This window comes from Phasianus colchicus, chromosome 7 (genome assembly GCF_987193195.1).
Source record: "Phasianus colchicus chromosome 7, bPhaCol1.hap1.1, whole genome shotgun sequence".
NCBI classification, from domain to species: Eukaryota; Metazoa; Chordata; class Aves; order Galliformes; family Phasianidae; genus Phasianus; species Phasianus colchicus.
In genome coordinates this window covers 15,843,492-15,871,374 of record NC_143442.1, presented here as the reverse complement: position 1 = coordinate 15,871,374, position 27,883 = coordinate 15,843,492, and the positions used below count along the sequence as shown (strand labels likewise).

The 27,883-nt window shown below is 37.7% G+C and overlaps 2 protein-coding genes across 4 annotated transcripts in view; one reads left to right on the top strand and one right to left on the bottom strand.

The window, feature by feature from the left end:
* Window positions 1–27,883, top strand: part of RBMS1 (RNA binding motif single stranded interacting protein 1) — a 345,593-nt gene that overhangs the window by 29,949 nt on the left and 287,761 nt on the right. The gene's annotated exons all lie outside the window — the stretch shown is intronic.
* On the bottom strand, window positions 394–27,883 carry TANK (TRAF family member associated NFKB activator). 2 transcript variants are annotated; one of them, XM_031599562.2, is made up of 9 exons: window positions 27,738–27,883; window positions 23,724–23,870; window positions 21,045–21,153; window positions 20,101–20,213; window positions 12,383–12,562; window positions 11,041–11,117; window positions 8,367–8,485; window positions 6,283–6,866; window positions 394–2,018 (listed from the first exon to the last, which is right to left on the bottom strand). In XM_031599562.2, the coding sequence occupies exons 2-9, from the start codon at window positions 23,820–23,822 to the stop codon at window positions 1,851–1,853; spliced, it is 1,449 nt and encodes a 482-aa protein (XP_031455422.1). In that variant the 5' UTR covers window positions 23,823–23,870; window positions 27,738–27,883; the 3' UTR covers window positions 394–1,850. The 2 variants fall into 2 exon arrangements, with proteins under 2 accessions (XP_031455422.1, XP_031455421.1); XM_031599561.2 differs by lacking the exon at window positions 27,738–27,883 and adding an exon at window positions 27,163–27,217.

The following is a 27,883-nucleotide window of genomic DNA, read 5'->3' as shown; positions in this document are numbered from 1 at the left end:
GAGGAATGCTGAACCTCCCCTGGTGAGTGTAATAAAGCAGATGTCCCTGCTGGCAACAGCAGCCTCCTCCAGGAAAGCTGTATGAGTGGGGCCTACTCAGGGACAGCACTCACCTCCCACCTCAAATCCCTCGCAACTGCTTGGTGTGAGTTTTGCTATTCCTCAAACTCGGACTGAGCCTATCTGGACTCCCTCGGGCAGGCAGTTTTAAATACCCAGTATGAAACAGGTCCTTCAGATGCTGCCCCTGGCAGGAATGAGAGAGGGATGGACTGCGCTGGGTGAGTAGGTTTCAGCCAAGTGTGTCCCTCAGCTCAGCCCAGCAGGGCCTTGGGCTGCTGCTGGGTTCCCACCTCTGCTGATAGTGGTGCTCATGGGAAAAACGTTTTCATGCACGGAGTGGTGTGTGCCAGGGGACAGATGACTTTATTTGCTTTAAAGGTGAATCACAGTTGATGCAGGCTTAATAACGTGAGCTTCTGACCTAGGATTTCATGGTAGAGAGGACAAGTTGGTTTTATGTTGGTTAGGCTGGAGATGTGCAAATTCCCACCTTCCCTCCCAGCGCTGGAAGCTCTGCCCCCCAACAGCCTCATGGTTGTACTGCAAGCTACATCACAGCCACACAGGCAGTTGGGTGCTGAACGGACCCTCAGCACTGCTACCAGTGGGGGCTGAGAGCTGCTAACAGGAACAAAGTCTTTCTCCAGGTCACAACGCAGATGTGCAGCATGCACTGCTGTTTATTACAGTACACACTGTTGACAGCCAGTCACAAACATGAGATATTTAAAATAGAGCAAATAACTGCAGAAAAACCCATTCTAAAAATTATGCAGGTGTATTTTTTTTCCCCACAGAAAAAGGTCACCTGCAAACAAATCTTTAAAAAGTGTTGTACTTTGCTGCTATAAAAATATTAATGCTAATTTTATAAAAAATTAGGGCTAAAAACTACACTCAGTTCAAATGCCAAAAGCTCTAAGTCACCCAGTATCATTAATATAAATTGTTTAGTTAAAAAACCCATGACTTTTAAATTTGAGCCCAACAAATCTATAAAATGTGCAAACTTTATCAAAATGCAATGTTTCAACTAAATGCATTTAAATTCCATTGAGAAAACCATTCTGCATATTCAGGTTAGAACTGAAGTAAGTCACTGAGATTTCTGTGCTTAGGTTTTCCTCTGGCCTGTCTAAGCTGTAACAGACTTGAACGATCCTTCATAGCAGACCAGAAGGAAAACTAAACCTTTCCATCTTTGATATTCTTACCTTTTGGGACACTTCAGCCTTATCTTACTCCATCCTTCATACTAATATTTTCCATGAAAGTAGTTTAACTAATGATTAATGCCAGAAAGGTACATTAACACAATTGTTATTTTTTATAACAAATTTTATAATAGAAACTAAAAATGAGAGCCTACCTCTCCTTCGTGTTCCCTTCAATTAGAGAATCATATCACTGGTTATTGAGAAGAAATCCTAGCAGTACATCAATTTCTCTTCCAGATTAAAGACTTAATCCTGCAAATCTGTACTGATAAATATAATCATGACTTCAAGCCTATGCAGGCAAACATTAACTGGGGAAAAAAAAAAGCTTTTAACTACAATCCCAATGGCAATATTGAAGCATGACAAGCAGTAACGCAAATTACAGTACTGTCTTACAGTTGCATTTTACCTCGTCAAACGACAATGAAAAAAATGTGCTTATCTGACAATTTCAATTAGTTCTTGTTACAAGAAGTCTTAATTCTTAAATTCTTAGCAAATCTATTCAGTAATAATAAAACAACTCAAATGTATGCAAAAAACAGTGACCCACTGAATTCTCATATGTTAAGACTGTACTTTAAAGTGGGAATTCAGATGCCGAAGAAAATCTTCCTTAGATGTTAGAGATGGGGGGAAAACTTCTCGACAGAATTCACATACTCCACGCTGATTCAGTTCAGAGTCTGTATAAGTTTGTGCCAGCAAATCACTGTCCCGAGGCTGCCAAATGAGCTAAAAGAAACAGAAAATGATTACTGCTGTAGTTTATGATGTGAATTACATTATGCTGTGGTTAATATCTGTATTAAAAATATACCGCCTCTTTAAACTAGGTTTACTTAACGTATGCCTGGCAGAGGCATTAACTGGAGAATTCTCACTTAAGAAAGACAAGATTTTTTCTTTTTAAGTTCATAGACATACTACCTTTGCAAATACTTAATGTTTTGCTTTAACATCTATTAATGATAAATGATGCAGTGAGCAGAATTCTGTAATATTGGTCTGATAGAGATTTTTTAACATCGTATTTCTATTTTTTTTTACTGTAGAAGTCTTAGTACATAATATCCATCTTTAGTACCACTTTTTTTAACCTTAAAATAAATATTTATTGTACAAAGGTAATATGAAGTGTTTCTATTCTTATCGGTATACATCTGATTTTCAGTTTACTTGCAAAGCAACTAGAGCAATGTCATATGATCTAAGCTACTTAATTGTTCTGACTGCCGTTTAGTCTCAAGTAGTCTCAGTTTTGGGATTCTTTCTGCCATGACAGCAATGAACTCAATAGGGCCATTGGAATATCCACCCATACACTCAGGCAAGTCTGCAAACTATGCTAAATTTGGTTCAGCAGCTGTTGCTGCTCTTGCTACCTGAGCGAGCTAGTTGAAAGCCAGCAGGTCTGTTTACAGTCCATGGGGACATGAGCCTGAGTGTATGCCAGTTATATGGCTTGATAATACCCAGTATTCAGAAATTCAGTTTTCAAAGCAAAGTTAAAAATAAAGTTTCACTACTTCAGCATTAGCAACAAACCCAATATAAAATACATAGCTATGTTACGTGACCAGGACAATTAGGTTTTGAGCAAACTGAAAATCAAATGCATGCTGTTGTGGCTGCAAAGTAGACAGAACAGCAGCAAATTGGTATCAGATCTATGTGGGACTGGAACCTGGAAAGGGAGAGTGCCCTCCAGTTTTCTGGCCCATCTTTCCTCTCTATAGCTTAAATCACATGTGGAAAGGTGAGCAAGAATACTTCAGAAAGTAGTTTCTTTCGAAATTCTGAAGTTCTAGCTATCCATTCTAATCCAAGAGTTTTAGTTTTCAGGAAATTATCATGTCAAATACTTAGAATCTGTTGTACCCCCCTGCCATGGTAATTCACTGTACAATGAACATGGCTTTCACAGTGGTTGATCCCTGTATTTAAATCAGCTACAACTTTCTGGAGTCAATTCCTTGTGCTCTCTGTATTTAAACAGTGTTTAGCTTATCAGATAGTGGTAGCAGATTTACCATCTTTCATTATGGTCAGCAATCCATATAATTAAATTGGCTAATTAGTAATTAAGTGCAATCACACCACTTCTTTTCAGCTAAAAGAGCCTACTTACTGTACATTGCTGGTGTAAATTGCATATTAAATTTTCTAGACACAGACACACTCAAACATCCCTCCAGGAATGTGTTTAGAATTACTTGTTTTTAATACCAAATCATGTAAATTGCCATTTAAAAATATATATTGTAAAAATCCCACTAAAGACACAATAAGATTTCCAGTCTTGGAACCACGACATAGAAAGAAAGATACTCATCCAGCAAAATGCTGAAACAAGCACTTAACTTTAATTTCTTTCTCTGCGTGTTCAGCATGTGCTTAAAATGCTTTTCAGAACAGAGATTTATTTAAGCAGATGTTTCATTTCTAAAATAAGATCTAGATTAAGATCAATAGACTACTGACTTGATTTAAAATCATGAACATTCTTAGAAATGTTTTTGGCTGAAACAACCTCCGCAAATTGTGAATACTGGTAAACATAATGCATCTCTATGCAAGTCTCAATTAACAGTAGTATGTAAAATCCTAGGTCCACTAATAGCCACGCTTATTTTAATCTGCTGCTCTTTTCAGTCACTTTTTTTTTTTTTTAAGTTACATCCGAAGAAAACAGTACTGAGTTTTCACATTTAGTATCCACAAAGAAGGAAAGAGCTAAATTTATTACAGCAACTGAGAGCAGTTCCAAGAACTTACTGTTGCCAAATCTACTGCATTTATGGGGTTTTCCATTTTATAAGTTAACATATGTAGTAAATACTTGAAAGTTTTATCTACACCAGGAAAAAAATAGTCAGGTATCTCATTCCTCCCTACTGGAGCTTTACCAGTGGCAGGGATGATGGCACTGGAACTACTCACTAAAAATGCCATAAAAATTCCAGGAACAAATATTATTCATAGTTGTTGTTGTTGTTGTTTTAATTTAATACAATAAATAGACATGTATGCAAGTAACATTAAAAGGAACCTAGTGTTTTAATCTATATATATATTATCTGTAAATCCAATTCACTAGGAATTGGAACTGAGTCCCATTCACTAGGAAAAGTACATTAACAACTATTTTGTAGGCAGCTAATTAAAGGTGATGGATGTTGAGAGAGAGAGAGATGTATATTTAATAAATTCTGAAGTAATATTGGCTTAGTTCAAACAAACTTCTGGATAAGATGCATTCTGATCTATATCCTGTATGCTCTATAGTGCCATGTAGATATGACTTATTAACACTGAAATAGTTCTCATTGCCTTTTTTCCCCCAGAAGTTACACTTACTACATTTTCTCCACAAAGTAAATAATTTACATTTTAAGTGGTGGTCCCAAATTAATTTCTTTACTGCAGAAATACCAATGATCAAACCAAAACCTTATTGCTACTCAACCACAATTTTTCTCCACTTTTTGAAGCTGCATACTCCCCTATCAATTTATAATCACGTACCAGCTGTTTCACTGGCTGTAATATACAATGCAGGGTGCCATCTATTGAAAAATGAATACACAGACTAACTAGTAAAAGAGCACGCTGGAGAGAAAATACAGATAAAGAGAAGAATAACAAGGAATGGAGCGAATGCTTCACAGCTCTGCAGGAATTCTACCAGTAACAAAATAAGTGAATTAATTTGTTTAACTCAGGCACAACTTTAACAGAAGATCCAGTGAAAAATAAAGCATAATAAAAAACTAAAATTAGTAAGTTAGTATAATTGAGACCCCCTATGTGACAGACAGGTATTTAAAACACGTTTTAAAAACTCAGGCATATAGTTCAAAATAACGGAAACAGTAAACTTTCTGTAATTAGACTTTCTTTCAAAACTGATTTGCAATGGAAAACTGAACTCAGTCTGGGTAAGTTTTAGCAGAGGAAATCATCATAACTAGGACATACTACAGGTGCTTTCCAAACTCTAGTTTTGCATGTCATGAAGTGATAAAATTGAGAGGCAAAGCTCTTTTGCTGCACGTCATTAGGAAAAAACACAAAATCATATCAAAGTAAATAGTGAAAATATTCAAAATCCACCCTCTCCAAATTCCTAAACATCACTATTTGTGTAGTTTTGAGAAGCTCTCCTTTCACAAGGTCTGAGAAAAGCCACAGAAATACAATAAATAAATCAATTGGAGTCTATAAAGTTCTGCAATAATTATGCGAGCAGTTTCAGTTGAGACAGAATGCTACACAAAGGAAGCAAAATATTCAGAGACACAATTGATAGAAGCTGCCAAACCATTATTATGCCTTATAGTAATGGGGCCTTGCTTTCAGGAACTTCCCTGGACTTTGAGTAGTTAGGACTTAAATTCAAGCTCAAAATACCTATGCGAACGTGAATTATTTTAGTGTACTTCCATACATTTGTCAAAAGAAATAATCACGCTTTCCTATTTGACTGCTTAAACTATGACAAACATATTTTAAGTTGTTGTGGACAGTAGGAATAGAGTTCTGTTTATAAATCAGATCCAGATAAAAAGTAGATCATTTTTTTTCCCACAGTGTACATTTATGTTTAGTTTCCTAATTAATTTGTCATATTCTCTGATGCATACCTGAAACAATTAAAACAATTACACGCCCTATTCATCTGAGATAATAGGAGAAAGTGATCTAGGTGACAGCTTAGGATTATTGAAAACTTTGAAACAAATATAGAAGCAATTAATATCTACACAAACTGAAATTTGGGTGCATATCTATTTAAAGTCCTGTCCTATTTCCCTGGAAAAGTGCCTTGTACATGTATTTCAGCATCAGTGAGAAGAACAGGCAAAATGTATTGTCTTAAACAGCAGACTGGTGAGATATCTCAGAGAATATGTTAATCCAGTCTCAAAGACCTTAGCAATACGGTTGATCGCATTATTACCTTCTTTCAAAGTCTACAGTATTTAGAGAAAGATACCTGATGAGGACCTCTGACGGTTGTTCCAGCAGCTTCTAATGAAGGAAAAATCACTTCAGGTGCACCTTGGCTTGCGTGCTTAGATATAAACGTGAAAGCAGTGTCTGCTGTTTTCAAGCATGTTTTGTCACGAGTATTTTCTATGGGTGTGTTTGCATGATTTGGAGGGTTTGTTTTGTCAACAGTAGTTAAGCTTTGTAAAGCTGAGGTCACGAGATCAACTCCATGAGCTTCAAATGAGTTAGGTTCCAATTTACTGAGGTTAACAGCACGGTCTCTGTGCTCCCGGTTAAAATGATGATCTTGAAGCATGTTTTCAGCTATACCAGAGCAAGGAACTGTTACTTTTTCCTGAGTGCTCTGCAAGAAAGCAGAGTCATTGTCTGTAGGTGGAAACTTGACATTAAATTTAGAAAGTGATTCTACAGAGTTGTTGTCCTCATCTTGGCCCACTCCTCTTGGTGTGATAGATGTGATGCATGATGCACCTCTATTTATATCCTGTATAACCCGAGGCTTAAAAAGCTCTTCTGCTTGTTCATCAGTTTTATCAGTACACTGTATTGGCATGGAAAACTGTATTTCTGTGAAGAAAGAATGAGGAGAACATTAAGAAAAATATCATTATTATTAAAGGTGTGATATTTTTCCCCCACGAGATTTTTGATTTTCCTTCTTGGCTTTTTAACCTTTGTTTTGTCTCTCTGAAATCGGTTCAAGGTGCATTTCTCTTCCATAAACATTTGCTCCATCTCCAAAAATATCAGAACAGAAATAAAAGAAAATAATTCTGTTTTAATAATTATATTTCTATTTGATTTATGGCTACAAACACTTCCATTTAATTGTAACCTACATCGTCCCATACGCTTAACATATACTTGCATGTTCTGACAGAAATAAGAGTTGGAACCAAAAATATTTCACACAGTGCCGAGAACAATCTAGGCCCCATGAACAAGATTTGAGAAGGCATTCAGGTACCAAACTCCCAGCAAATTCCAAATTAGGAAAATATTTAAAGTGAGCAGCTATTCAGAAGAGGGATCATATTTCCCCGTGCTTCAAGAATCTCATGGTCATTTCTGGCACTTTGTACATTCATTATGCAAAGATCTTCTGATAGCAGTCAGATACTGTAGCAAATGTGAGCTACAGAAGTGATAGATGTCACACAGACTAAATGTATATGACGTAAAACTTTTTGCACAGATGAATTAGGCATATTTTTAAATAAAATAAATGAATTCTGGAATAAACTGCCAAGCACCCACTCCTCAAACAATAAAGTTTAGTAGTATAGACTCAGAACGTAACAATACAGTTTCAACTTGGCCCTTTGAAGCTACAGGCTTCAAAGACAAATTTAAATAAGAAGAAAGTGCTGGAATTTATGTGTTTGCTTCAACAATGTAAATTTGGCAAGTATTTTTTGACACTTAAGAATCTGAGCTTACTATCAAGCAAAGCTAGTAACAATACCCACAATAGCCTTCATTATGTTAAATATAAGCATTAGCAGAACTGGATGTCCAGGATCTCTTCCATCAGCTGCATAAATCAAGTCTGTCCTTTGTTTTCAGGGAAGTATTGGGTTAAGCTCTTGTCCCATATAACTAAACACTATGTAGAAGTCTGAATGAGGAAGTCTATAAAATCAGTACTCTGACTGTCCCTGGATCAGAAGTTTTCCTCTAACAAATATGAGGCTACAGACATTCGTAACAGACATTTTTTGAACTGACAGCTAAATTAAAAGCAAGCAAGTTCTGTATTTCACACAGTACGATGGGATATCACATGTAGTAAGTGCCTGCCTCTCACTCCAAGGGACAAAACAATTCTAAGAGTTACTGATGTGACGACTGTCTTCATAGCATGTGATTTGGAGCATTCGTCATAGAATGCCAAAACTGGCGGTGCGTTTTCTTGGTGAAATACTGAGCACCATGTGAACAGACTTGAAAAAGGCAGATGGTAAACAGTGGAAGTACTTCTATGTATGTGTAATTTACAGTATTTTCAAATATAAAGCAAAGCTTTCAAACAGTTGAATCACAATAAGAGCTTAAGTATGATATTACCAGTTTCAGGTTCTGGCTTTATTTTAAATTTACTCAGTTGGTCTGTTTGTTCTCTGGCTAGCATACATATTCGATGACACTCTTCTTTCATCTCCTGAAAAATAGTCTCCAGATTCTCCCTAGAAGATTGAAATTGTAAATTAGACCCTCAATCAATTCAGCTCGTTGTGACCTTTATCGTAGTCACACCCACAAACCAGAGAAAAACAATAGTGTAAGCTACTTTTCTTGGATACCTTGTTCTTCAGCATATGTATATACGTTTCTGTTCTCAGAAAAAAAGCAAGCAGAAAAGAGAAAAACAATGTAGTCAAGGAGCTGTTTAGTCATAATATATAAACACATTCAAGTTGAGGGTCTGACTCTGCAGGGACCCAGAAACAATCCAGTCTTTACACATTTTTTCCAGTTTCCTCAGATATCAGTGGGACAGGTTGTGCAAGACACTGCTTATATTCCATTCTAGGCAAAATAGGACACTGCTGCTGCTATGAACATTAATTAATTTTTCTTTTTTTTTTTTTTTTCAAGCTTTACAGGACAAGGAACACACAAGTGTTTGTTACTGTCCTTCCTTCTCTGTCTACTTCACATCTTGCACCTGTGCTAGTAAACTAATTCCTCTGCTTTATAAAACATGACTCAACTTTCTTTTTTTTTTAACTTTTTTTTTTGAGGAGTATTTTTTTATTACATCTTTTCTAGATCATATGATCATCCAAAATTCAGTTATCTGTGCTAAGACTGACAGACATTGCTCTTCATGCTGATTTGAGATTTTTTTGCCCTAAGGCAAGACATTGAGGAATTTTGATAAATTTGCTGAATACTTTATATTTCTAAGCACAGATATTATAAAATTGACTTTCATGAAACGTTAAGTTTGTGTGTATCTTTGTCTCAAAAAAAAAAGCTCACGGGGTTGTTTTTCTTTATCTCAATACACTGTTTTCCTTTCTATTGCTACTGCTTTTCATAAAGCAATCAGGAATGTCATGAGTTGTGCTCTTACTCCCCTCGTGCTTCTCTTTTTGAAGACAAACATCTACCTGGACCTCATTTCAAAAAAGAAACAGAAGCTAAAGTTCTGACCATTTTTCAAGTGTTTCAATAAATAAGAAATGGGAAAATTCTCTTAACATGTTTTTAATTGGAGCATTAAAATACACATATGATTAGATAAACCAATCTTCATTTGCTAGACATGTGTGATAACATAATCTTTCTACAGAAAAAAAGTTATATTAGAATCACAGAATCTTTTGAGTTGGAAGAGACCTTTAGAAGTCATCTAGTCCAACTCTCCTGCAGTGAGCAGGGACACCTACAGCTCCATCAGGTGCTCAGAGCCTGGTCTTGCCTGACCTGGAGTGTCTCCAAGGATGGGCATCCACCAGCCCCCTGAGCAACCTGTGCCAGTGCCTCACCACCCTTATCATAAAAAACTTCTTCCTTATATCCAATCAAAATCTCCCCTCTTTTAGTTTAAAATCATTTCCTCCTGTCCTATCATAACAATAAAGAGTCCGTTGCCCTCCTTCTTATAGCCTTCTCCTTAGAAAGGCTGCTCTCAGGTCTCTCTGGACCTTTCTCCAGGCTGAACAGCCCCAGCTCTGTCAGCCTGTCCTCATCGGGGAGATGTTCCATCCCTTGGATCATTTTTGTGGCCCTCTGGATGCACTTTAACAGGTCTACATCTCCCCTGTACTGAGGACTTCACATCTGGACATGTGCTCCAAGTGAGGTCTCACCAGCGCAGACTAAGGGAGTTATTTAAGAGGTAGACAGGAAACAGGCAGAAGTTTTTATTCTTTAGATATATATAAATAAAGACAATAAAGTCTTTATCACAGTCTTATTTCCCTTTTCTTATTATACAGCAGTAATGATTCAGTCTAAAGATCCCTCTGGTTCACCTAGTCTATGTCAGAGCATGGCCAAAATCAGATGCTTAGGCAAGAATAAAAGATAGCTAGAATTCACAATAGTTTTTTCCCTAATTCTCTCCAATCCTCATCTTCAAGAATATTCTACTTAACATTAGCAAAGGTTGTAAAAAGCGGTGTTATTGTCTATTTTGTGAAAAGTGCAAACCTAAGAGCATGGTCAATATCTTTCTCAAACATCGGCTGAAGGAAGAATGTTTGCTTAGGAAATACACTGCTTTTGGTCCCTTGGTCATTGTCAGGGCTGGATGGTTTCAGTTTACAGATAAACCTGGTTTCAAGCCCTCTCATTTAGGACAAGAATTATTTCTTCACGCTATCAGACCTCCTCCTGTCAGTGCAGCAGGCTACTCTGCTGCGCTGCCATCAGTTAATCCATTACAGTTGTATGTTCCTGTTCTGAAGAAAGCTAATGCAAGGGAGTTAATGCTTATCCAAAACCCAGCATTAAAGTCCACTGTAATATCCCATAGAGTTTAACCTCCTGCTGAACCCAGCAGCTATTCTTCTTCTCGGCTTATCTGTACATACTTGCAAAGCTCTTTTGTGATTCTACATGGCTTTATTTCTTTCCAACATCAGCTCTTTGACCTCTGGGGCTCTCATGCCCTGCTGCTCCCCAGTACTTTTTAAGGTACTGTGCAGAAATGATGGAAAATGAGAGGTCATAATTAGTAGCAGAAAAGACAATTGTAAGTAAATTGCAGAAATAATGCAGAAGTATTTACCTTTCAGGCAAAGGTGAAATACCAGAAATCCCTATAGATAATTCAGGCTTATCTGGAACAACTTTCTTACTTTTCACCTTGAAGTAAAACATGAAATTATGGATCACAGGTTAGCATATTCATTTTGCTCTTCAGCCTGATATGATTAGAATTGCTGCAGTACCCTTATCCAGTCCTTCTAGAAGCACCCAAAACATTCACAAAACAACAAAAGAATTTTTTTACTATTTTTGTGAAATCCCTATTTTTAGTTCAGCTTTTAGCAACTCAGTGTTGCATTCCTCTGCTCATACTTCCTAAAAGGAAACTGGTTCTAAGAATCTTCCTTCACTGTAAGTCTGTTTCAATCATATATAAGATTCAGATTATGTATTATGTATAAGCTCGTTACTGAGGCACCCAGAAATTCCAGTTCTTAGAAAAAAAGTAATCAATTTATTCACAAAAACAATCAATGAAGACATCAAAAGCGAATATGTCAAGAGTTCTCTCGGGTTTTCAGATGTTCTTAGCTTTGACTACCACCTTGTGGTTCGTTCTAGCATTACATTGCTTTAAGTCAATGCCAGGTATTAAAAGATTTTACAATAAACGGCCATTAAGCTGTAGTTCCGCTAAATCTACATTACCAGATGGCCTGGAAATGTTCATATGTGCTCCACACCAGACTCATAACATGATCATATGTCTGTCAAATTAGCTGGTTTCAGTGATACATTGCTTATAACCACTGACTCATAGCCTACCTGGTGGTAAAGTGCAACTGCGGCTCCTATTGGCACATTTGAGCTGCCCTATTCCTAACAGCACTGGTTACAAATGTCTGCTGTAAGACAAAAATGCTTGGAAAATCTGATAGCAACAAGTTCTGTGTTGCTGTGCTCATTCTCTTACCTATATTCAATTTAAATTAGCTAGCCAAAAGGCATTGACAAGATTACATTTACACCAGTGACTGCAGTGTAGTTATCCCCAAACTGTATTTCACCATGGATGCTATTCTGTAACAAAAATAGAGCGGGGTAAAAGCAAAGAAATCAACTCAATCTTGATGAAAACTCCCAACTGAAGATTATAAAACTGAAATGCTGATCTCCAGTTTTTGCAAATGCTAGTATAATGATGACAGAATGTAAAAATAACTAACATAAAACCAACCGATGTATTGAATAGTTGAGAGTTTCCTATGTGCTTTACGTGCTTTAACAATTTCCTAGTAACAATATAATGTTGAAATTTAAAATCATTTTCTTAGAATAATTAGCATAAACGTGTTTGAAAAGAGTAGTATTTTACAGAAGATTGTTTTTTCATTTCATCTCCATTTGGTTTCTTATCTTACCTCTATTTTGTATGTTGGCATCTGTGTACCCTTTTGGACATCATTCAATTCTTTCAATTTGTTTTTCAGAGTTCGTATTTTATCTTCTTGGTTGGAAATAATAGACATAAGCTTCCTTTCCTTTTGACTGTTTCTGTCCTCAAGTTGCTTCACCTTCATGCTCTCATTTTCTAACTGTTCCTAAAAAACAATTTAAGAAATTCCAGTATATTTACTAGAACTGAGGCTTGTGGAATGTCACTATTCAGTGGCCTAAAAAAAGCTAAATTAAGCTTCTCCAACTTAAGAAAGGGACAGTCTTATTTACTACAGTATTAATTTTGAACTGATAGTAAGGATCTTCTACTGCTAAACACAAATATATCTGATAATATATGATTAGTCAAAACAATTGAATTTTCTGAATTTATGACAGTCATATTAATGTTTTTAGTCATTTTACTGCTGAAAGTGCCCCTGAGGAATCCCAGACCCTGCAGATAAGAGAGAATTTGGATATCAGAAGGAGGTTCTTCACTGAGAAGGCAGTTGGGCACTGAAATATGCTTCCCAGAGAAGTGGTCATGGCACTGAGCTTTCTGGAGTTCAAGAAGCATCTGAACAACACTCTCAGATATATCATATTTTTGTGTGGCCCTGCATAGAGCCAGGAGTTGGACTCAGGATCCTTATGGGCCCCTTCCAACATAGGATATGCTATAGAAGAGTGGGGAAAGGAGGAATTCCCCTCGGTTGAGGAGAATCTGGCCAAAGAATGTCTATGCAAACTTGATACACACAAATCCATGAGCTCCAATGGGATGCACCCACAAGTGCAAATGGAGCTGGCAGAAGCGATTGCCAAGCTGCTCTCTATTGTCCTTGAAAAGTCATGGTGAAATGGAGATACGCCTGCAAACTAGAGAAAAGCCAACGTCACTCCTGTCCTCAAAAAGGGCAAGAAGAATGAGCAGGGAAACTACAAGGCAGTCAACCTCCCCTCCATCTGTGGGAAGGTGATGGAATTGCTTATTCTGGATGTCATCTCCAAGCAAGTGGAAGAAAAATTGGTTATCAAGAACAGTCAATATGAATTCATCAGGGGGAAATCATGCTTAACCAATCTGGTAGCCTTCTATGATGTCATGACTGGCTGAGTAGATGGGAGGAAAGCAGTGGATGTTTGCGCAGTTGGACTTTAGCAAGGCTTTTGACACTGTCTCCCACTACATCCTTGCAGGTAAGGCTTGGAAGAGTGGGATAGATGATTCAACAGAGATGTGGATAAAGAACTGGCTGGCCAGCAGGGCTCAGAGGGCTGAGTTCAGTGGCACAGAGTATACTTGGAGGCCTGTAGCTAATGGTGTTCCCCAGCAGTTGGTACTGAGTCCGGTCTTTTTCAACATCTTCACTGATGATATTATAATAGGTCATCGATAGTCTGTAAAAAGGTCATGAAATGTGAAGAGAAAAGAAGAAAATAAAAAGAACACTGTTCTTTTGAGAAGAATGTTTGTTTTATTTACAAATGGGATCTAAATAGATTGATGTCCGTTTGGAGATTAGATAGGTAAAGGTTAACCTAAACTATAAGATATTGAGATATTATCAGTGAGACAACCAAAATGAGATACTAACAGCCGTGACGGATCCATAGCTAGTCTATGCACACACATTGGGTGGTTAAGCATGGATGCGTGCACATACAGCTGAAACAACAGTTACATGCCAAGTAACTATTCCACCTACCTAAATTAAGTCAGAAAAATAGCATAGAAGGCAGTTTTTTCTTTAGTATCAGTTGTGACTTTATACAGTAAACTTAAGGTCAGAGTTTCAATGCAATTCTGGACTTGCTGGAATCTCAGAGATTCAGATTAAACTTCTTCTCAGGGGTTCAAAATATTGTCTAGAAATAGGCTCTTCCTATCCTAGAAAAAATCCTCTCTCACGCCAATTTGCAGATATTACAAATCCATTCATTCAAACACCTTTTAAGTGACAAAGTATTTCTGCTTTAGGTATTGCAAACTTCCTAAATTTCTAAGGCTTGGGGACCTTTCCTTCCACACTTTGCACTTTTGGGGGAATATATAGAACTTACAGGACAGATCAAACACTTTCTGTAGTCTTCTAATGTAGAATCTGTACACTGCATCACTGTAGGTAAGAACCCAGGGAAGTGTGTGAATGAAATAGCAGCAAAAAGGAAAAAATGAGAAAGATTTCTGTTCTGAAAAGAACAAGGTGTCTGAAGATTTTAGCCCAATAATCCTAAAGAACATAAATTTCTATAATTGATGCTGCAGCAGCTACATTTAATTTTTTCAAGAGGCATGAGAACATTAAAGGCACAAAAAGTAAAAAGCATGTAAAGGAAATATCTGATGAATGAGAGAAGACAATTAGATTTATCAATGTGGGAAAAAATATCTTCTGTTAAGAGGAGATTGAGGCATGCATAAAAGTATTTTCAAGAGATCTGAAAATACTTTGAAAAAAATTAAAGCAGAGAAAAAGCTGGACATTGTTTTACAACTATACACTTTTCCATATTACTTAAAGACTACAAAAGTCTGAAAAATATTATGCAGCATGAGAATAAAAATAAAATCATAGCAGCTACAAAGAAAACTTCAGTATTGTTTTGTGTATGAAAGAAACATGAAAGCATATAGCAGCTCAGCTCATGACCTGTGTACTTAATACATGAAGCCACAGTTAAATATGAACAGGGCTACACTATTATTCTTCTACCTGAGTAATACAGACTAAATCAGAAGTAGTTACCAGGAGGTACCAGGGAGCGCTCTGATCATCTAAGACAAAACAAAACAAACATAAGGTATGGTACGAGGAACTGATTTTTGCTGTTCCAGTAATAGAAGGGCAGTAACATTCCATGGTGCAAGTTCACAAGCACCAAGCCACACGGAGCCACTGTTTGGTCACTGAGTTCCCAAATATTCCCTGGTCAAATTCAATTTCCATTAAAACAAACAAACAAAACAACAACAACAAAAAAACCAACAGCACACAGCTACTCTGGTATTCTTTGAAAATAAGCTGCTTGGAAACCCAAACGCCTTGGAAAAAAGCTTATGTCAAACACAACAGTTGCCCTTGAACAACTCTATCTTAATGACAGTAAATTAATTCTTTCACTGAGCCTGTGATATAGCATTGATCAGCACACAGCATTTATCCATTTGGAACTATTACAGCTCCAAACAATGTGCACTTTCAAAAGCTTCTGGACATCTAGGAGCATTGCAGTAACGGCCAGTAGCTTTCTTCCATTTCTTCCACCTTCTCCTGCAGGCAGCAGGGACAACATTTAAGAGATGAAGAAAAGTTATGTGGGAATCAATGTTGGAAGAGCCTTTCAACAAGTTTCAGTGAAGATATATCAGACTTAAGTCACCATTTTTGTGCAACTTAGGGATATCATCCTAGGGAAAAGATTGGAGATTGCTTTTGGGGATCTTGTAGTAATACAAGCCTTCACAGCTCAATCATCTTACAGTTTCTAATACTGTCAGAGTTTGGATTTTGCAAACAATGTGGTAACATTATAAAGTGTGTTAAGTTCTAGGTTAATGCTGTGACAGGTATGCCACATAGGTGGTACCTGCTCAGTTAAGTACTTGGCTGCACAATGTATCTTTTAAGAATGCTTGTATTAGCACACAGCAAAGAGGTTATTTCTGTATTATGAAAAGATTAACTCTTCAAATCATGACACTAGCTCTGGGGAGGTTTATCTCACAGAACATTCAAGTTGGAAGGGACCTCAAAAGGTTCTCCAAATCAACCTACTAATCAAAGCAGCAGTCATGATGTTTGACCAGGTCTTGAATTCCTCCAAGGATGGAGATGGAACAACCTTTCTTGACAACCTTTTCCAATGCCTGTCTGTCCTCATGGTGAAAAATTTGTCCTTTTATTCAGTTTGAACCTTTCATGCCTATTATCTCTAGCCCTCTTGTCATGCACAACTTTGAAGATAACCTCAATTACCTTTCTCTAAAGCTTCTTCTTCTTCTCCATGCTGAACAAGCCTAGTTTCTGCATCTTCCTCTCATGGGGTTTCTCAAGCCCCTGACTACTCTGGTGGGCTCCTTGCTGAACTTTATTTTTTTCATTGTCCTTCCTGTATGGGAGGCATCCACATTGGATATGGTATTCCAGATGCAGTCTACTGAATGCTGAATAAAGGGAGCTACTCACTTCCCCGGGGTATGCTAGCTGTACTTCCAGGAAGCTGCTGCCTTTTTTTGCTGCCAGGACTCACTGCTGGCTCATGCTCATCTTACAAGATCCCAGATCCTTTCCAGCAGAGTTGCTCCACAGCACAGCCCCCAAATTGTACTGCTGCAAAGACTGGTCCCTTTACTTTTCCCCTGAAGTGTGTTATAATGGCTTTTCCCCCCACCCCATTAATTCCTAGGATAAATAAAATTTTAAATGATTTCAATGGAAAATGTTACTCAGCTTACAAACTACTGTGATTTCAGGGAATATTACCGGTAATGACTTCCAACAGCTTAGCCACATTCATTATTTTTGGGCAGAGGTACACTAAACAGGTAAAGAAATAAGGAAATAGGCTATCAATACCATAATTTCTTAAATCACAAAGCAAGGTCTAATTAATGTTACAAAATGCATCCTATAACTAAGCTAAATGCATAGACTTGTTAGCTACCATGAAAATCTTAAAGCACAGTTTTCTTTGCATCAAAGACAGGAAACAGTGACACCAGAGAAGCTGATACTGATTCTATGAGATTGATGTTGATATCTAAATCATTTTATTCCCACAGTTCTGAGCACAAAGAAGACTGCCATACATTGTCATTCTTTTTATTATACTAACAGCCTGCAAGACAAACATTTACTGCAGAATAAAACATTTTGTATATTATGTGCATCGGTCATTCCTGATACACAATTGCTTCCATCTTTTTGTGCCACAGGAAATTCTGATCATCAAGCTCCATGTAGCATTTAATACTAAAGCTTCTGACCAAGGAAAACATGAACATGAGTGTGTCTTCTTGCCACAGGTATTGACTTCATGGTTTATGGACACTGATGACTGACTACTAAAAATAGCACACAGAAGCAGCTTTGCTTGACACTGGTTAACTGATATGTCTCCTGGAGAACTTTGATACAGTAACTAGAGACACATTCTTCCTTCTTAATAATGTTGAACCAGGCAGTACCTAAAAACAGCCTCAGAAAAATTAGCAATTCAGATGCCTTTGCCCTCCTCAAGCAGGGAACTGAAGAAATAAGGTAATTTTATATGTAGTCTGGTACTGACCACCAAACCTGACTCAGCTATCTTTCAGTGAAGATGAATGAGAACAAGGAAAACATGTTATGACACACTGGCAACAACATTTGACAAGCAGATAAAATGGACAAATCTGGCCAAGTTTTTGAAGCTAGAAGACAGAAAAGCTAATCCCTACCTCATTTTGAACTTCTGAAACGTAAGGCCTAGCCATACACCTATTACAATCAATCCAGCACTTCTATTAACTGTGCTGGAAGACAGATCACAGTTTTCCTGAGAAACTATAGCAGGAGGTTTGGGTAAACCTAATCTACTATTCTGAATTGAACATTTTGCAAGCCTAAAAATTTCACTGGAAAAGTAGAATAAAGGACTTAATACAATAGCGGACAGTATTTATAGACATCAATTATTTGGTTTAGAGCAAAATGTGGATAGAATATGGTTAGAAAAACATAGGCTTTCAAATAAAATATATAAACTTACAAATCTGAATACCTAAAGAAGGCCAACAATTTATTGAATTAGATACAACTGAATCAGTGGCAAGATGATTACTTTTTTTTTTTTTCTAACAGAAATCAAAAGATGATGTCTTGAAAAGAGTACAATAAAGGAGGAGGTGTTCATGATGCATCCCTTAATAAATTCCCAGATTTTCATAGCCACACTTCCCATGTTTTTATTGACTTAATAGATTTATCTTCCAAGAAGTTGCCCAGTTTTCCCTTGAAACATGAAGTTCTACTGGTTGACTGCTTACCACATGAAGAATTCTCTCTCTCTCTTTTTTTTTTTTTTTTGGTTAACCTGGCCCATAATAATAATTATTATATGTACTTCATTTGTTCAGGAATACAGGGATTGTGCCTGATGTAAGTGCACATGGACTACAGATATACAGTCTATTTTGCATGGAGTTTTATCAGAAATCTTACCATTAGTGGCACAGATGAACCAAAATCCAGATGAACTGCCTGAGAGGCAACCGCAATAACTGACTAAACCAAAATGCAGACAAATACGAATAACGTGTTCCATTAAGAAAATAGCACCTGAAACAATGACTCCTGGCTCTCATGCACTGACTGTAATGTACTGCATAGATTGCATAATTTCTCAGTGTTTTCCCATATGAGAAGAGTAGATAACAGCTCACATTTTCAGTCATTATACAACTAAGCTGCTAAGTGAAGCTACTGCCTTGGAGCGCTCAGAAACAAGAACATGGAATATTAGGCTTGGTCACATCGCCATATGCAACTGTAAAGCTGAATAATTATCCGATTCAAGACAGAGAAATGCAAAAATATGCAAAGGTGTTCCATCAAAGAATTAACACTTCAACTGCATTGTATTACAAATAAATGTGAAGTTTAGGAAAGAAAGTTTAGAAAATGTAAAGTTTAGAAAAGCTTGTGATTATATATTTTTTTTATGTTAAAAATCTGTAAAGATTCCTTTTTATTTAAAAAGAAATTTATAGAAATCTTTGACAATAACAAATTTAAAATGTTAGCAAAGGCTTAGTTTTAAAGGAGGTTCCTTCAAGATAATTAAATAAACATCAGTAATCTACTGCAATTATTAATTAACATTTCTAATTTGAAAACTGCATTTCTGTGGATTTAGTATGTTTGTTCATAGCTATGGCTTAGGAAACAAATTCTGAAATTAACTATTTTTAAATCCAGGACATGATAGTTATAGGTCTTTTTAAGGGTCTCTGTTAAGAAGCTTCATACTCTAAACCAAGAGATTCCTGCATTACATGGCAGCTCTCAAAAACACAACAGAATGACTTAGAATAAGAACAATGCGACTTTGTGCATCTCTGTCACTGTCTTTACTGAACCTACAAAATCCACCCACAGTATTTACTGTCTATTCTACAGAACTGATTTATTCTTATTTCTGTTACTCTAAATAGGCTGTACTGCAAACTTCCATGTTATTTCAGTGAACAGGGAAGAAGAGACACTGTATTAAAATTGTCTGCTTAAAATTAGACAAATTATCAGTGACTCTGGAGCAATGGGTAGTTTTATTTACCACTCCATTACTCCTTGAGTGCAGATTCTCCACCTCTTGCAAAAACACACAGACTGGCTGCAATCTGAAAACTCTTGTAAGAGAACAAGGAAACACCTTCTTGACCACTGGTTTGGGAAGGTATAGAAAAAGTAAGCAAGTTCCTACTTTCTAATCAAAATTATTATTCTGGGGAGCTGGAGCAAATGACAACTACACTGGGAAGTTTCAAAGACAGATGCTCAGTTCAACTAACTAGGCTACAGGGCACAATGCTCACATACTTCAGTTAAGAATCTTGTATTGGAAGAACAGTTCAAAGACACCTGTCCTTAGGTTTTCACAGTATAATCACAGAACAAACGTAATCTTACACTCAGCACGCTGCAGATGACCATACCTTTAAGAGTCTTTCTCTTCGCTTTGCTACGTTCAGTTTTTCAGAGAGCTGGCTAAAAGATAAGTTGGAGGTTTCAATGTCTTCATGCCTCAGAATGTAGGGCTGCACATTACCTTAAAACAAAAAGCAGCTGATTGTCACTGTATCTTCCCACAGACAGCTTCTAAGTACAAGCAAAAACTGAAATTTGCTAGGCTTATATTAACTTCTTTATTTTCTTTGGGAAATCTTCATATTAAACAAGCAAAATAAACCCAATTGTGTGCTTACAAACAATGTGAGAGTAATCTAGCAATAAGGAGTGTAGAGGTATTCTTAAAAATAAAAGCCAACCACTTCACTAGAATTTATGAAAACCAGGAGTGTTAGGCTAGTGTGAATAAATATTAAATGAGCACAGCAGATTAACACATGGTTGCAATGACTCCGTTCTATTATTTTTGTAATACAGTAAAACAATAGAAAATTATCAATCAGTGACTACTTGATTTGAAAGAGAATTATCTGCTTATAAACTCTTTAGTTATCCAATAAAATCAGCGTTACGAGACTTCCTGATGTAAAAGACATCTAAGCACAGTATTCACATCTAGAACAACCTATGGGCTAAACTTATTAGCAGAGAGCTGTAAAGTTAATACGCAACGTGTTTTAATCTAGTGAATGATTTGAACCCATATTTTCATAACTTCTTTTTTTTTTAGTTCAGTGTGAGCAGGTTCTACATAAAAAGAAAATCTCACCATTTCTTGAAGAGGATACAGAAGTGTTGCATTTTATAAATAGACTTTGAAACGGCACATTTGCGTTAACTCTCACGTTCACAGAAAAGCATGATAGTGCTTTGAAAGATGTATATTGTGAAAGCTGAAGCCACAAAGTCAAAACTATTCATCAATGCAGCACAGCATAAAAAGAAATAATGTGCAGACTGGAGTACATACCTCTATTAGCATTCAGAGCAGCTAACTGTGAATTCAGTTTTGCAATAATGCTGTTTTGAAGCTCTATCTGTTCCTGCTGTTCACATATTTGCTGCATGTAGTTCTCTGTCTGCAAATATAATTTAATTAGCATTAATCTTATTTTGTTTTGACTAGGGGTCTCCTATTTAGCATATAAAAAACAGCTCTGATTTTTAAAGATGATTGTAGTTGTGGACCTCTGCACTAGAAACCAACTACAGTCACCTTTGGCAAGTCTGTACTTCTGAAACTTTGCTGACTAGAAAAGATACAATAGTAAATAAGAACTAATTTTCAGTAACTGTTTCAACTACAGACGTTATAAAGGACAAGATAGCTTCAGTCTAGGAGTGTTCATTCACAGCCACAGAACACATCAGGTTTAAAGTTGGAATTATTTTATTCTTCAAAATGCTGGTCAGTTAGCTTATCCATAGAAAGATATCACTTTCTTTCTCCGTCTTTTCTAACAAACAAATTGTATAAAAATAGCCTTTCAAAAAGGTGATTTTAAATTAAAACAACATTGCTTATTCCATATAATTGATCCTTTGTAAGTAACAAACTGCCTACCTACATACCTCCTTTGATGTAGACATTTTTCTAACCCAAAAAATGGGAGGGAAAGCAAGAAAAAAAGTGGCCAATCAGCCCTATTCTTTATCTAATCAGAGTTGTGCTATCACCAGGCCATAAAGATCCTAATAACCAGGCCATACAGAGCCTAATAAAGCCACTCACATTTCATTGAAGTGTATAAATGTTGTTAGACAGCCAGTTAATTGAACAAATGGTGGCAGGAAGATGCTACTACTCAAAAACTATTATTTGGTTAGCACAGCCTTGTTGCAGTTACTGCAGTTTAGTGCAGTAGCACTAAAAACAAGCGAGAAAACTTGTGAAATCCCAGCAAGAAAGCTTACAGGGTTGCACTGAATTAAGAATGTGCCTATTATTGAACAGGTCAACACCTAGCACAAAAGCAGGTATGCTTTCACTTCTATTTATAATGAATCCACACTGATTTCTAATTCTCTAATCTCAGTCACATTTGAATTTCACACTCCTCTACTGCTCAATGTGCCTGTCTGCAAAGTAGGCAGGAATAAACCTAGAAACAACATTTATTTTAAAAGGTTGGGTAGTAGTTGTACTATGAGAGTTTATATATAAAAAAAAAAGTGATCAAAGAGCAGTACACTCCAGCAGCTACAAGAGACCTCATGAAGCAGAAAAATCACTGAGAACCAAATTGAAAATGTACAACAGCAATGTCTTGTCAACACTTCTGTACAGAGCACAGACATGACAGCTAAAACAGACAGAAGAGAAGATGCTTTTGACAGCCAGTGTGCACAAATTATTCCTTGAGTCAGATGGCAGCAACAAGTTACCAACTAGAAGATCTGCATGACAACCAACCATCCATCTGTATCAAACACCATCTGGCCGAGATGACTCTGGCTTCTGTGTGCTTGACATGGCTCCCAGCTCTAGAGACTGGCAAAACAAGTGGCCTATTGGTAACTTAAGTAGTAAACTGTTAACAACAGAATGGTGGACAATCCAACAATGTGTGAAGGCCACACAATGAACAGAGGAATTTACTAGAACAAGGCACTGTATGAAGATGATTCAAAACCCATCAGTTTGGCTTAAAAAAAAAAAACCTGAAAATGAACCCAAAACAAAAATACTACAATTCTTCCTGAAAAGATACTTCCATTCTCTTCTGAAGTTATGGAATCCAACTACTGAAAGTTTGACTAAAGCAAAAATTTGGCCTAGTTGGTAATTCTTTATGAAAGGCTTTTCGTTCTTATTTCAGAACCAGAGAAAACATGAAGGGAAATACTGCAAACGTTTAGCTCTCTTAACACTGATGATCTCACACACTTGCCTACCTTTCTTCTATGGACTTGAGAAAGGCCATTTCCTGACCTTGTATTCAGTGTCTTGTTTCTAGGGCAGAAATTTCTCTCACAGACATTTTAGATGCCTAGAAGTATTACCTTGATTGTTTTTCCTTAAAGTAATTAATTTTTCATCTTTTTTTGAAACAGCAAAAATCCAGAGGTGCTCCTTACAAATTAGAATGCCTCTAGAATCTGTTTCTTCTACTTCATAATTAAAGAACAATTGTATCGTTTTTTCTTTTTTTCTTTCTTTTTTTTTTTTTTTTTAATAAAACCAATGCATATTCTAATAGTTTTCAAATAAGTTTGCTGTAAATGTTGAAAGAAAGATCTATTGTTCTAATAGCTTGCACAGTGCTTAATATATTGAAGTCTTTAAACTATTCACAATAATAACTCAAAAAATCACTTTCAAGTAAAGCAAATTAAACTTCAAAATGTACTTCATTAAAGATGGGTAATGTGCATATACTCCACTGCAGTTTACATTAATCCTTCTTCAAAACAGAAAATTATTTTCTCACCCTTAATGTTTCGGGGGAAAAAAAGAAGTTGAAACCCACCTACTATATTCACACCTTAATGAGCTGCTCTGCAGCTTAGTGGCCTGGTCTCATAACTGCAATTCTCAACTCCAGTGCACTCAAGTGTGAGTAGCTGAAGTGAAACTGAAATCTATATGTACCACAATCTTCGACTGAAAGAATTGCTTTACAAACACAACTGAGAACCCACCACATACTTTTTGCTGCAGTTCTTTCACAGCATGGTCCCTGTCCATGCATGCTTGCCGATAGGCTTCATAAGCTTTGTTAAGTTGCTCTCCAATGTTTTTGTCCATAACTCCCAATGTCGTTTCATCACTGAAAGGATGGTCAAGTTAAGAGATCTGAAAAGTAATCAGAAGGAAAAAGAGAGAAAGCCAAGAAAAAGAAGTACATAACTAAAAATACACATAACATCACTCTTTTTATTATCAGCTTCAAGTAATATGTGCAGTAATCTTGAGCATTAACTCACGAAACAGACAGAACTACAGCTCTGCTCATCTCAACATTTTAATTCTATGTTCAGGGGTATGTTCAATTATAAGCTAAGTAAAACAGGTTAACAATAAATCAAATTCTGGACATACAGAATTTAAAATTGATGCAAATACCACTTACCTGAGTTTACAACATTTTGGACAGTTTAATGTTTACTCGATTGTAAAATAACAGGAACCATTTAAACAAGCCAGAACAGAATGCAGCTTTTTTGCATTAAATATTTTAAAGATAAGAATTCAATAACATTAGGCCACATCAGCCTATCCTACTCTTTGCCACACTTGAAAATGGCAACACGCTCAATACCAAAAGTTGAATAAAACAAATTTGATCTAAAAAAACCCCAACCAAACACTATTCCCAACCAGTAAGAATTAGCAAGAAGTTCTTCCACATTATTATCAGCTTGTTATACTTTGAGAGCAATTTTATTATCAGCTCCTGAAACTAAAGCTGATAGTCACTAAGGCATAGCAGAACAATAATGACTGGTTACAGACTTCAATTTGAAGACAGAATGAACTTTGGAAACACAGATGCTTTGCTTCTATAATAACAGATGACAAAGTTTAAGATTTTAGATTAAAATTTATGATAAGGTAAGCACGGTAGAGGATAGATGAGTGAAGTCTCAAATAAAAGCAAAAAAGGGCCAATATTATGAAAACAAACAAACAAAAAAGAGCAATACACAGCTCCTCTCCTAGTTAAATATTAGCATGGTTACCTCACAGTAAGAATAGACAGCCACTATCATCTATCACTGTCTTCTGGGTTCATGCAAAAACCACAGACACTCTTAGATAGTGGAGCTGTCAAGAAAACAAAGCAAGAAGGGTATGAGGATAACCTATCTAAGACCCTGGTCGAAATCTTAAAGGACTACAGCTTTAAGTTTTGTTCATTTTTTCTTGCTCTTGAATATTTTTAACGCAGAAAAGAGGTTTGACTTTCCTAGCAGATTCGATTGTCTACTGCACAGATGTTGTACCTTCTTGTCCTGTTAGCTTTACTGCAAAGATGTGTGCACACTGCAAAAGCAGCTGTATCCCAATTGTATCTCAAGATGGCTGTACTTTATCAATAGCAAAGTGAATTCTTTAACAGGGCCTTTTGATACATGAAGTATTACAACAGTGAATGGGCTTCAATCCAGAGTACTCACAGTTCATAGAAAATGAAGGCATTCATTTCATTTGTGGAAATTCAAATCTCAGTTTGGAAAAAACAATGCTTAAAACTGATATGTAACTTCCAGCCTTCTACTGACTGACTGACTGAATTGATGGAGGCTGGGAATATAAACATTTTTACTCTTATCTAGACTGCCAGTAGCAGGAGACAGAATTGTAGCACTACACCCAATTTTCTGTTTGGAAGATAATAAAAAAAACCCAACAGTTGTTTGTAGTCGAACTCTATGGAAAAAGGTCCGTGAATCTTAACTTACAGGTAGCTACCTAAAAGCCAGTCACCATGTAAGAAAAGAGCAACAGAAATAGTCCGTAATGATATTTAAAAGTAGAATTGCTACCAGAGGAATTAGTCCTCTATTCCCCTATGCCCTGGACACTGGCTTCTGCTTCCACTCCTCCCTTCTCTTTCTGTAAGCACAAGTGGCCTACTATAAAATGTATCAGCAATCCAATCCAGCTTAAAACTAAACACTTAAAGGTGTTTTGGCTGTGCTATTTTAATGCAGGTCAGCTTCATGGACCACTTCAAATTACATGATAACACAAACACCTGTATCAGTAGAAATGATGCCAACATAAGGCAGGAAACATCAGCGAAAGGCCAACAGAATTCCTGTTTTCATTCATACCAGTGGCTTCAAAATTGTAACATAAAATCCTGGTTATGTAATGGCAATAAAAGCCTGCACAGACACAGAAGACAATATCCCACCTTCCCCCAAGTCGGGTCATGCATTTTTGCCATTTATTTGTACCATGTCAGCATTTCTATGCTGCGTGGTTCAGCTGTGCCAGAGAACTAGCACCTTGCTGCCTCTAAATAAATATGTAAACAAACAGGACGAGGCTGCTGGAGCACCACTACCAGCACAAGGAGGCAGTGGGAACATGAGATGAGCTGTGGGCAGGACTGCTGCAGTATGGAGTCTAGATTTAGATTGGATTAAATTGCTTTGTAGTCACACCCTGAGTTGTCTGGAATAAATAGGTAATGTGAGAAACAATAATATCCAGAAATCCTGAAAATTTGAAAAACTGGCTCTTTTTTCTGCTTCTCCTTCATATGCATCAATATTTATCAGGAAAATTGCCAATTGTTCCTTGTAATTTTCTCTGCTCCTTTCATCCAGTTAGGAAGAAAAAAGCCACCAAAACATCCTCTCTATTTTAACCAAGCTTAGTTATGTTGCATTCACTGAACAACTGAAACACATTCAACTCAAAGATGACAACCCTGATCATCAACATTCTAGATTCATTAGATCCTGAAGATCCCAGGCTGGATGTGGCTCTGGGCAGCCTGGTCTGGTGGTTGGCAACCCTGCACATGGCAGGGGGGTTGAAACTCAATGATCATTGTGGCTCTTTTCAACCCAGGCCATTCTATGATTCTTTCACCACTATTAACAACCTTATGGAGTCAGAGCAGAAGCAGCAATACAGAACGCTCTGTTTTTTCTACCAAGGACAGACTTAGGGAGAGAGTCTGTCTGATAAGGGAATCCTCTACAAGCAAGTAGCTGGGTGCTGTGCTGCCAGCTCCACGGCAATGAGAACTTGAATTCCATCTCTGAGTAAAGTCTTGAATGCTGGAAAACAACTGGGTAGTGCAAATGGTGTGAGACAAACCTGTGTGTAAACAAACTCAGGGAAACCTGCAGAAGCTCTGAAAATCCTTGCTTCCAGCAAAACACATTTTGCTCATACAGGTGGAGAAAGAGCAGCTGTAATATGAATTTTCCATGGCTCCAACACCAAAAAACCTTGACACAAAGATCAGCAACATTCTGCTGCACACATCTGAAATCGCAGCAGCACAGAACACTGCACACACGCTGAGTTTCCACTGTGCCTCAGAAAACACCTTCCATTCTGAAAAATAAGGTTTTAGCTAATGATGTGCACGTAGGCTTTCATTCACAATGTACTTGCCTACCTCTTCCAGGTTCACGTGAGAACACAGATGCCATCCAGACACAAGTACTTCTCTATGTACTTCTGCTTTCAAAACAGGTTTTTTTTCAATGGAAATATTTATAAAAGTTACACCGCCATCGTCTTAGGAACTGGAAACCTGTCGAGGCAATCTCGGCAGCCACCACGCGTAGAGCTCGGAGCGGCGGCGGCTCTCCCAGGCTCGGGGGACGACGCCGATTAGCGGAGAGCTGGGCCGTCCCAGCCGCACCCGGCCGGCATTCGGCTCAGCCGCACGCTTCTGTCCGCCCTCCGCTTCCGCGGCCGTCCCGGCAGCGCCGGGGGCGGCCACCCGAGCCCTTCCGAGGGCACCGAGAGCCGCTCAGCGCTGTCCCGTCCCGCTCCTTTAGCCTGGCGGAGCGCCGCCGGGAGGAACCGGCGTCCCCGGGAGCGGGCGGCGGAAGCGCGGAGCGGCGAAGGCAGGGCAGGGCAGGGCAGGGGGGGGGGAAGGCCTGCGGCCGGGTGCCACGGCACGCACCCTAGCCCCGAGACCGAGAGCCCGCCGCTCTCTCGGCTTTAAAAACGACTCAGACTTACAAGCGCCTCGCGGAGCCCGCGGCCGCTCCCGACACACGGCGCTGGGTCCCGCCGGAGCGCCTTAACCCAGGAACCAGAACTCACTTCCTGTTGTGCCTCTCCCCGCCCGCCCGCCATGTGACGGCTCCGCGTGCAGGGCGGCTGCC

Bases quoted from the DNA above. Each gene is read 5' to 3' on its own strand.
- TANK (XM_031599562.2), bottom strand. From the start codon at position 23,822: ATGGACAAAAACATTGGAGAGCAACTTAACAAAGCTTATGAAGCCTAT. The intron at 8,486-11,040 runs GTAAATACTTCT...TCAATCTTCTAG, and splicing joins ATTTCACCTTTGCCTGAAAG to GGAGAATCTGGAGACTATTT. The intron at 2,019-6,282 runs GTATCTTTCTCT...TGTTTCTTTTAG, and splicing joins CCGTCAGAGGTCCTCATCAG to CTCATTTGGCAGCCTCGGGA.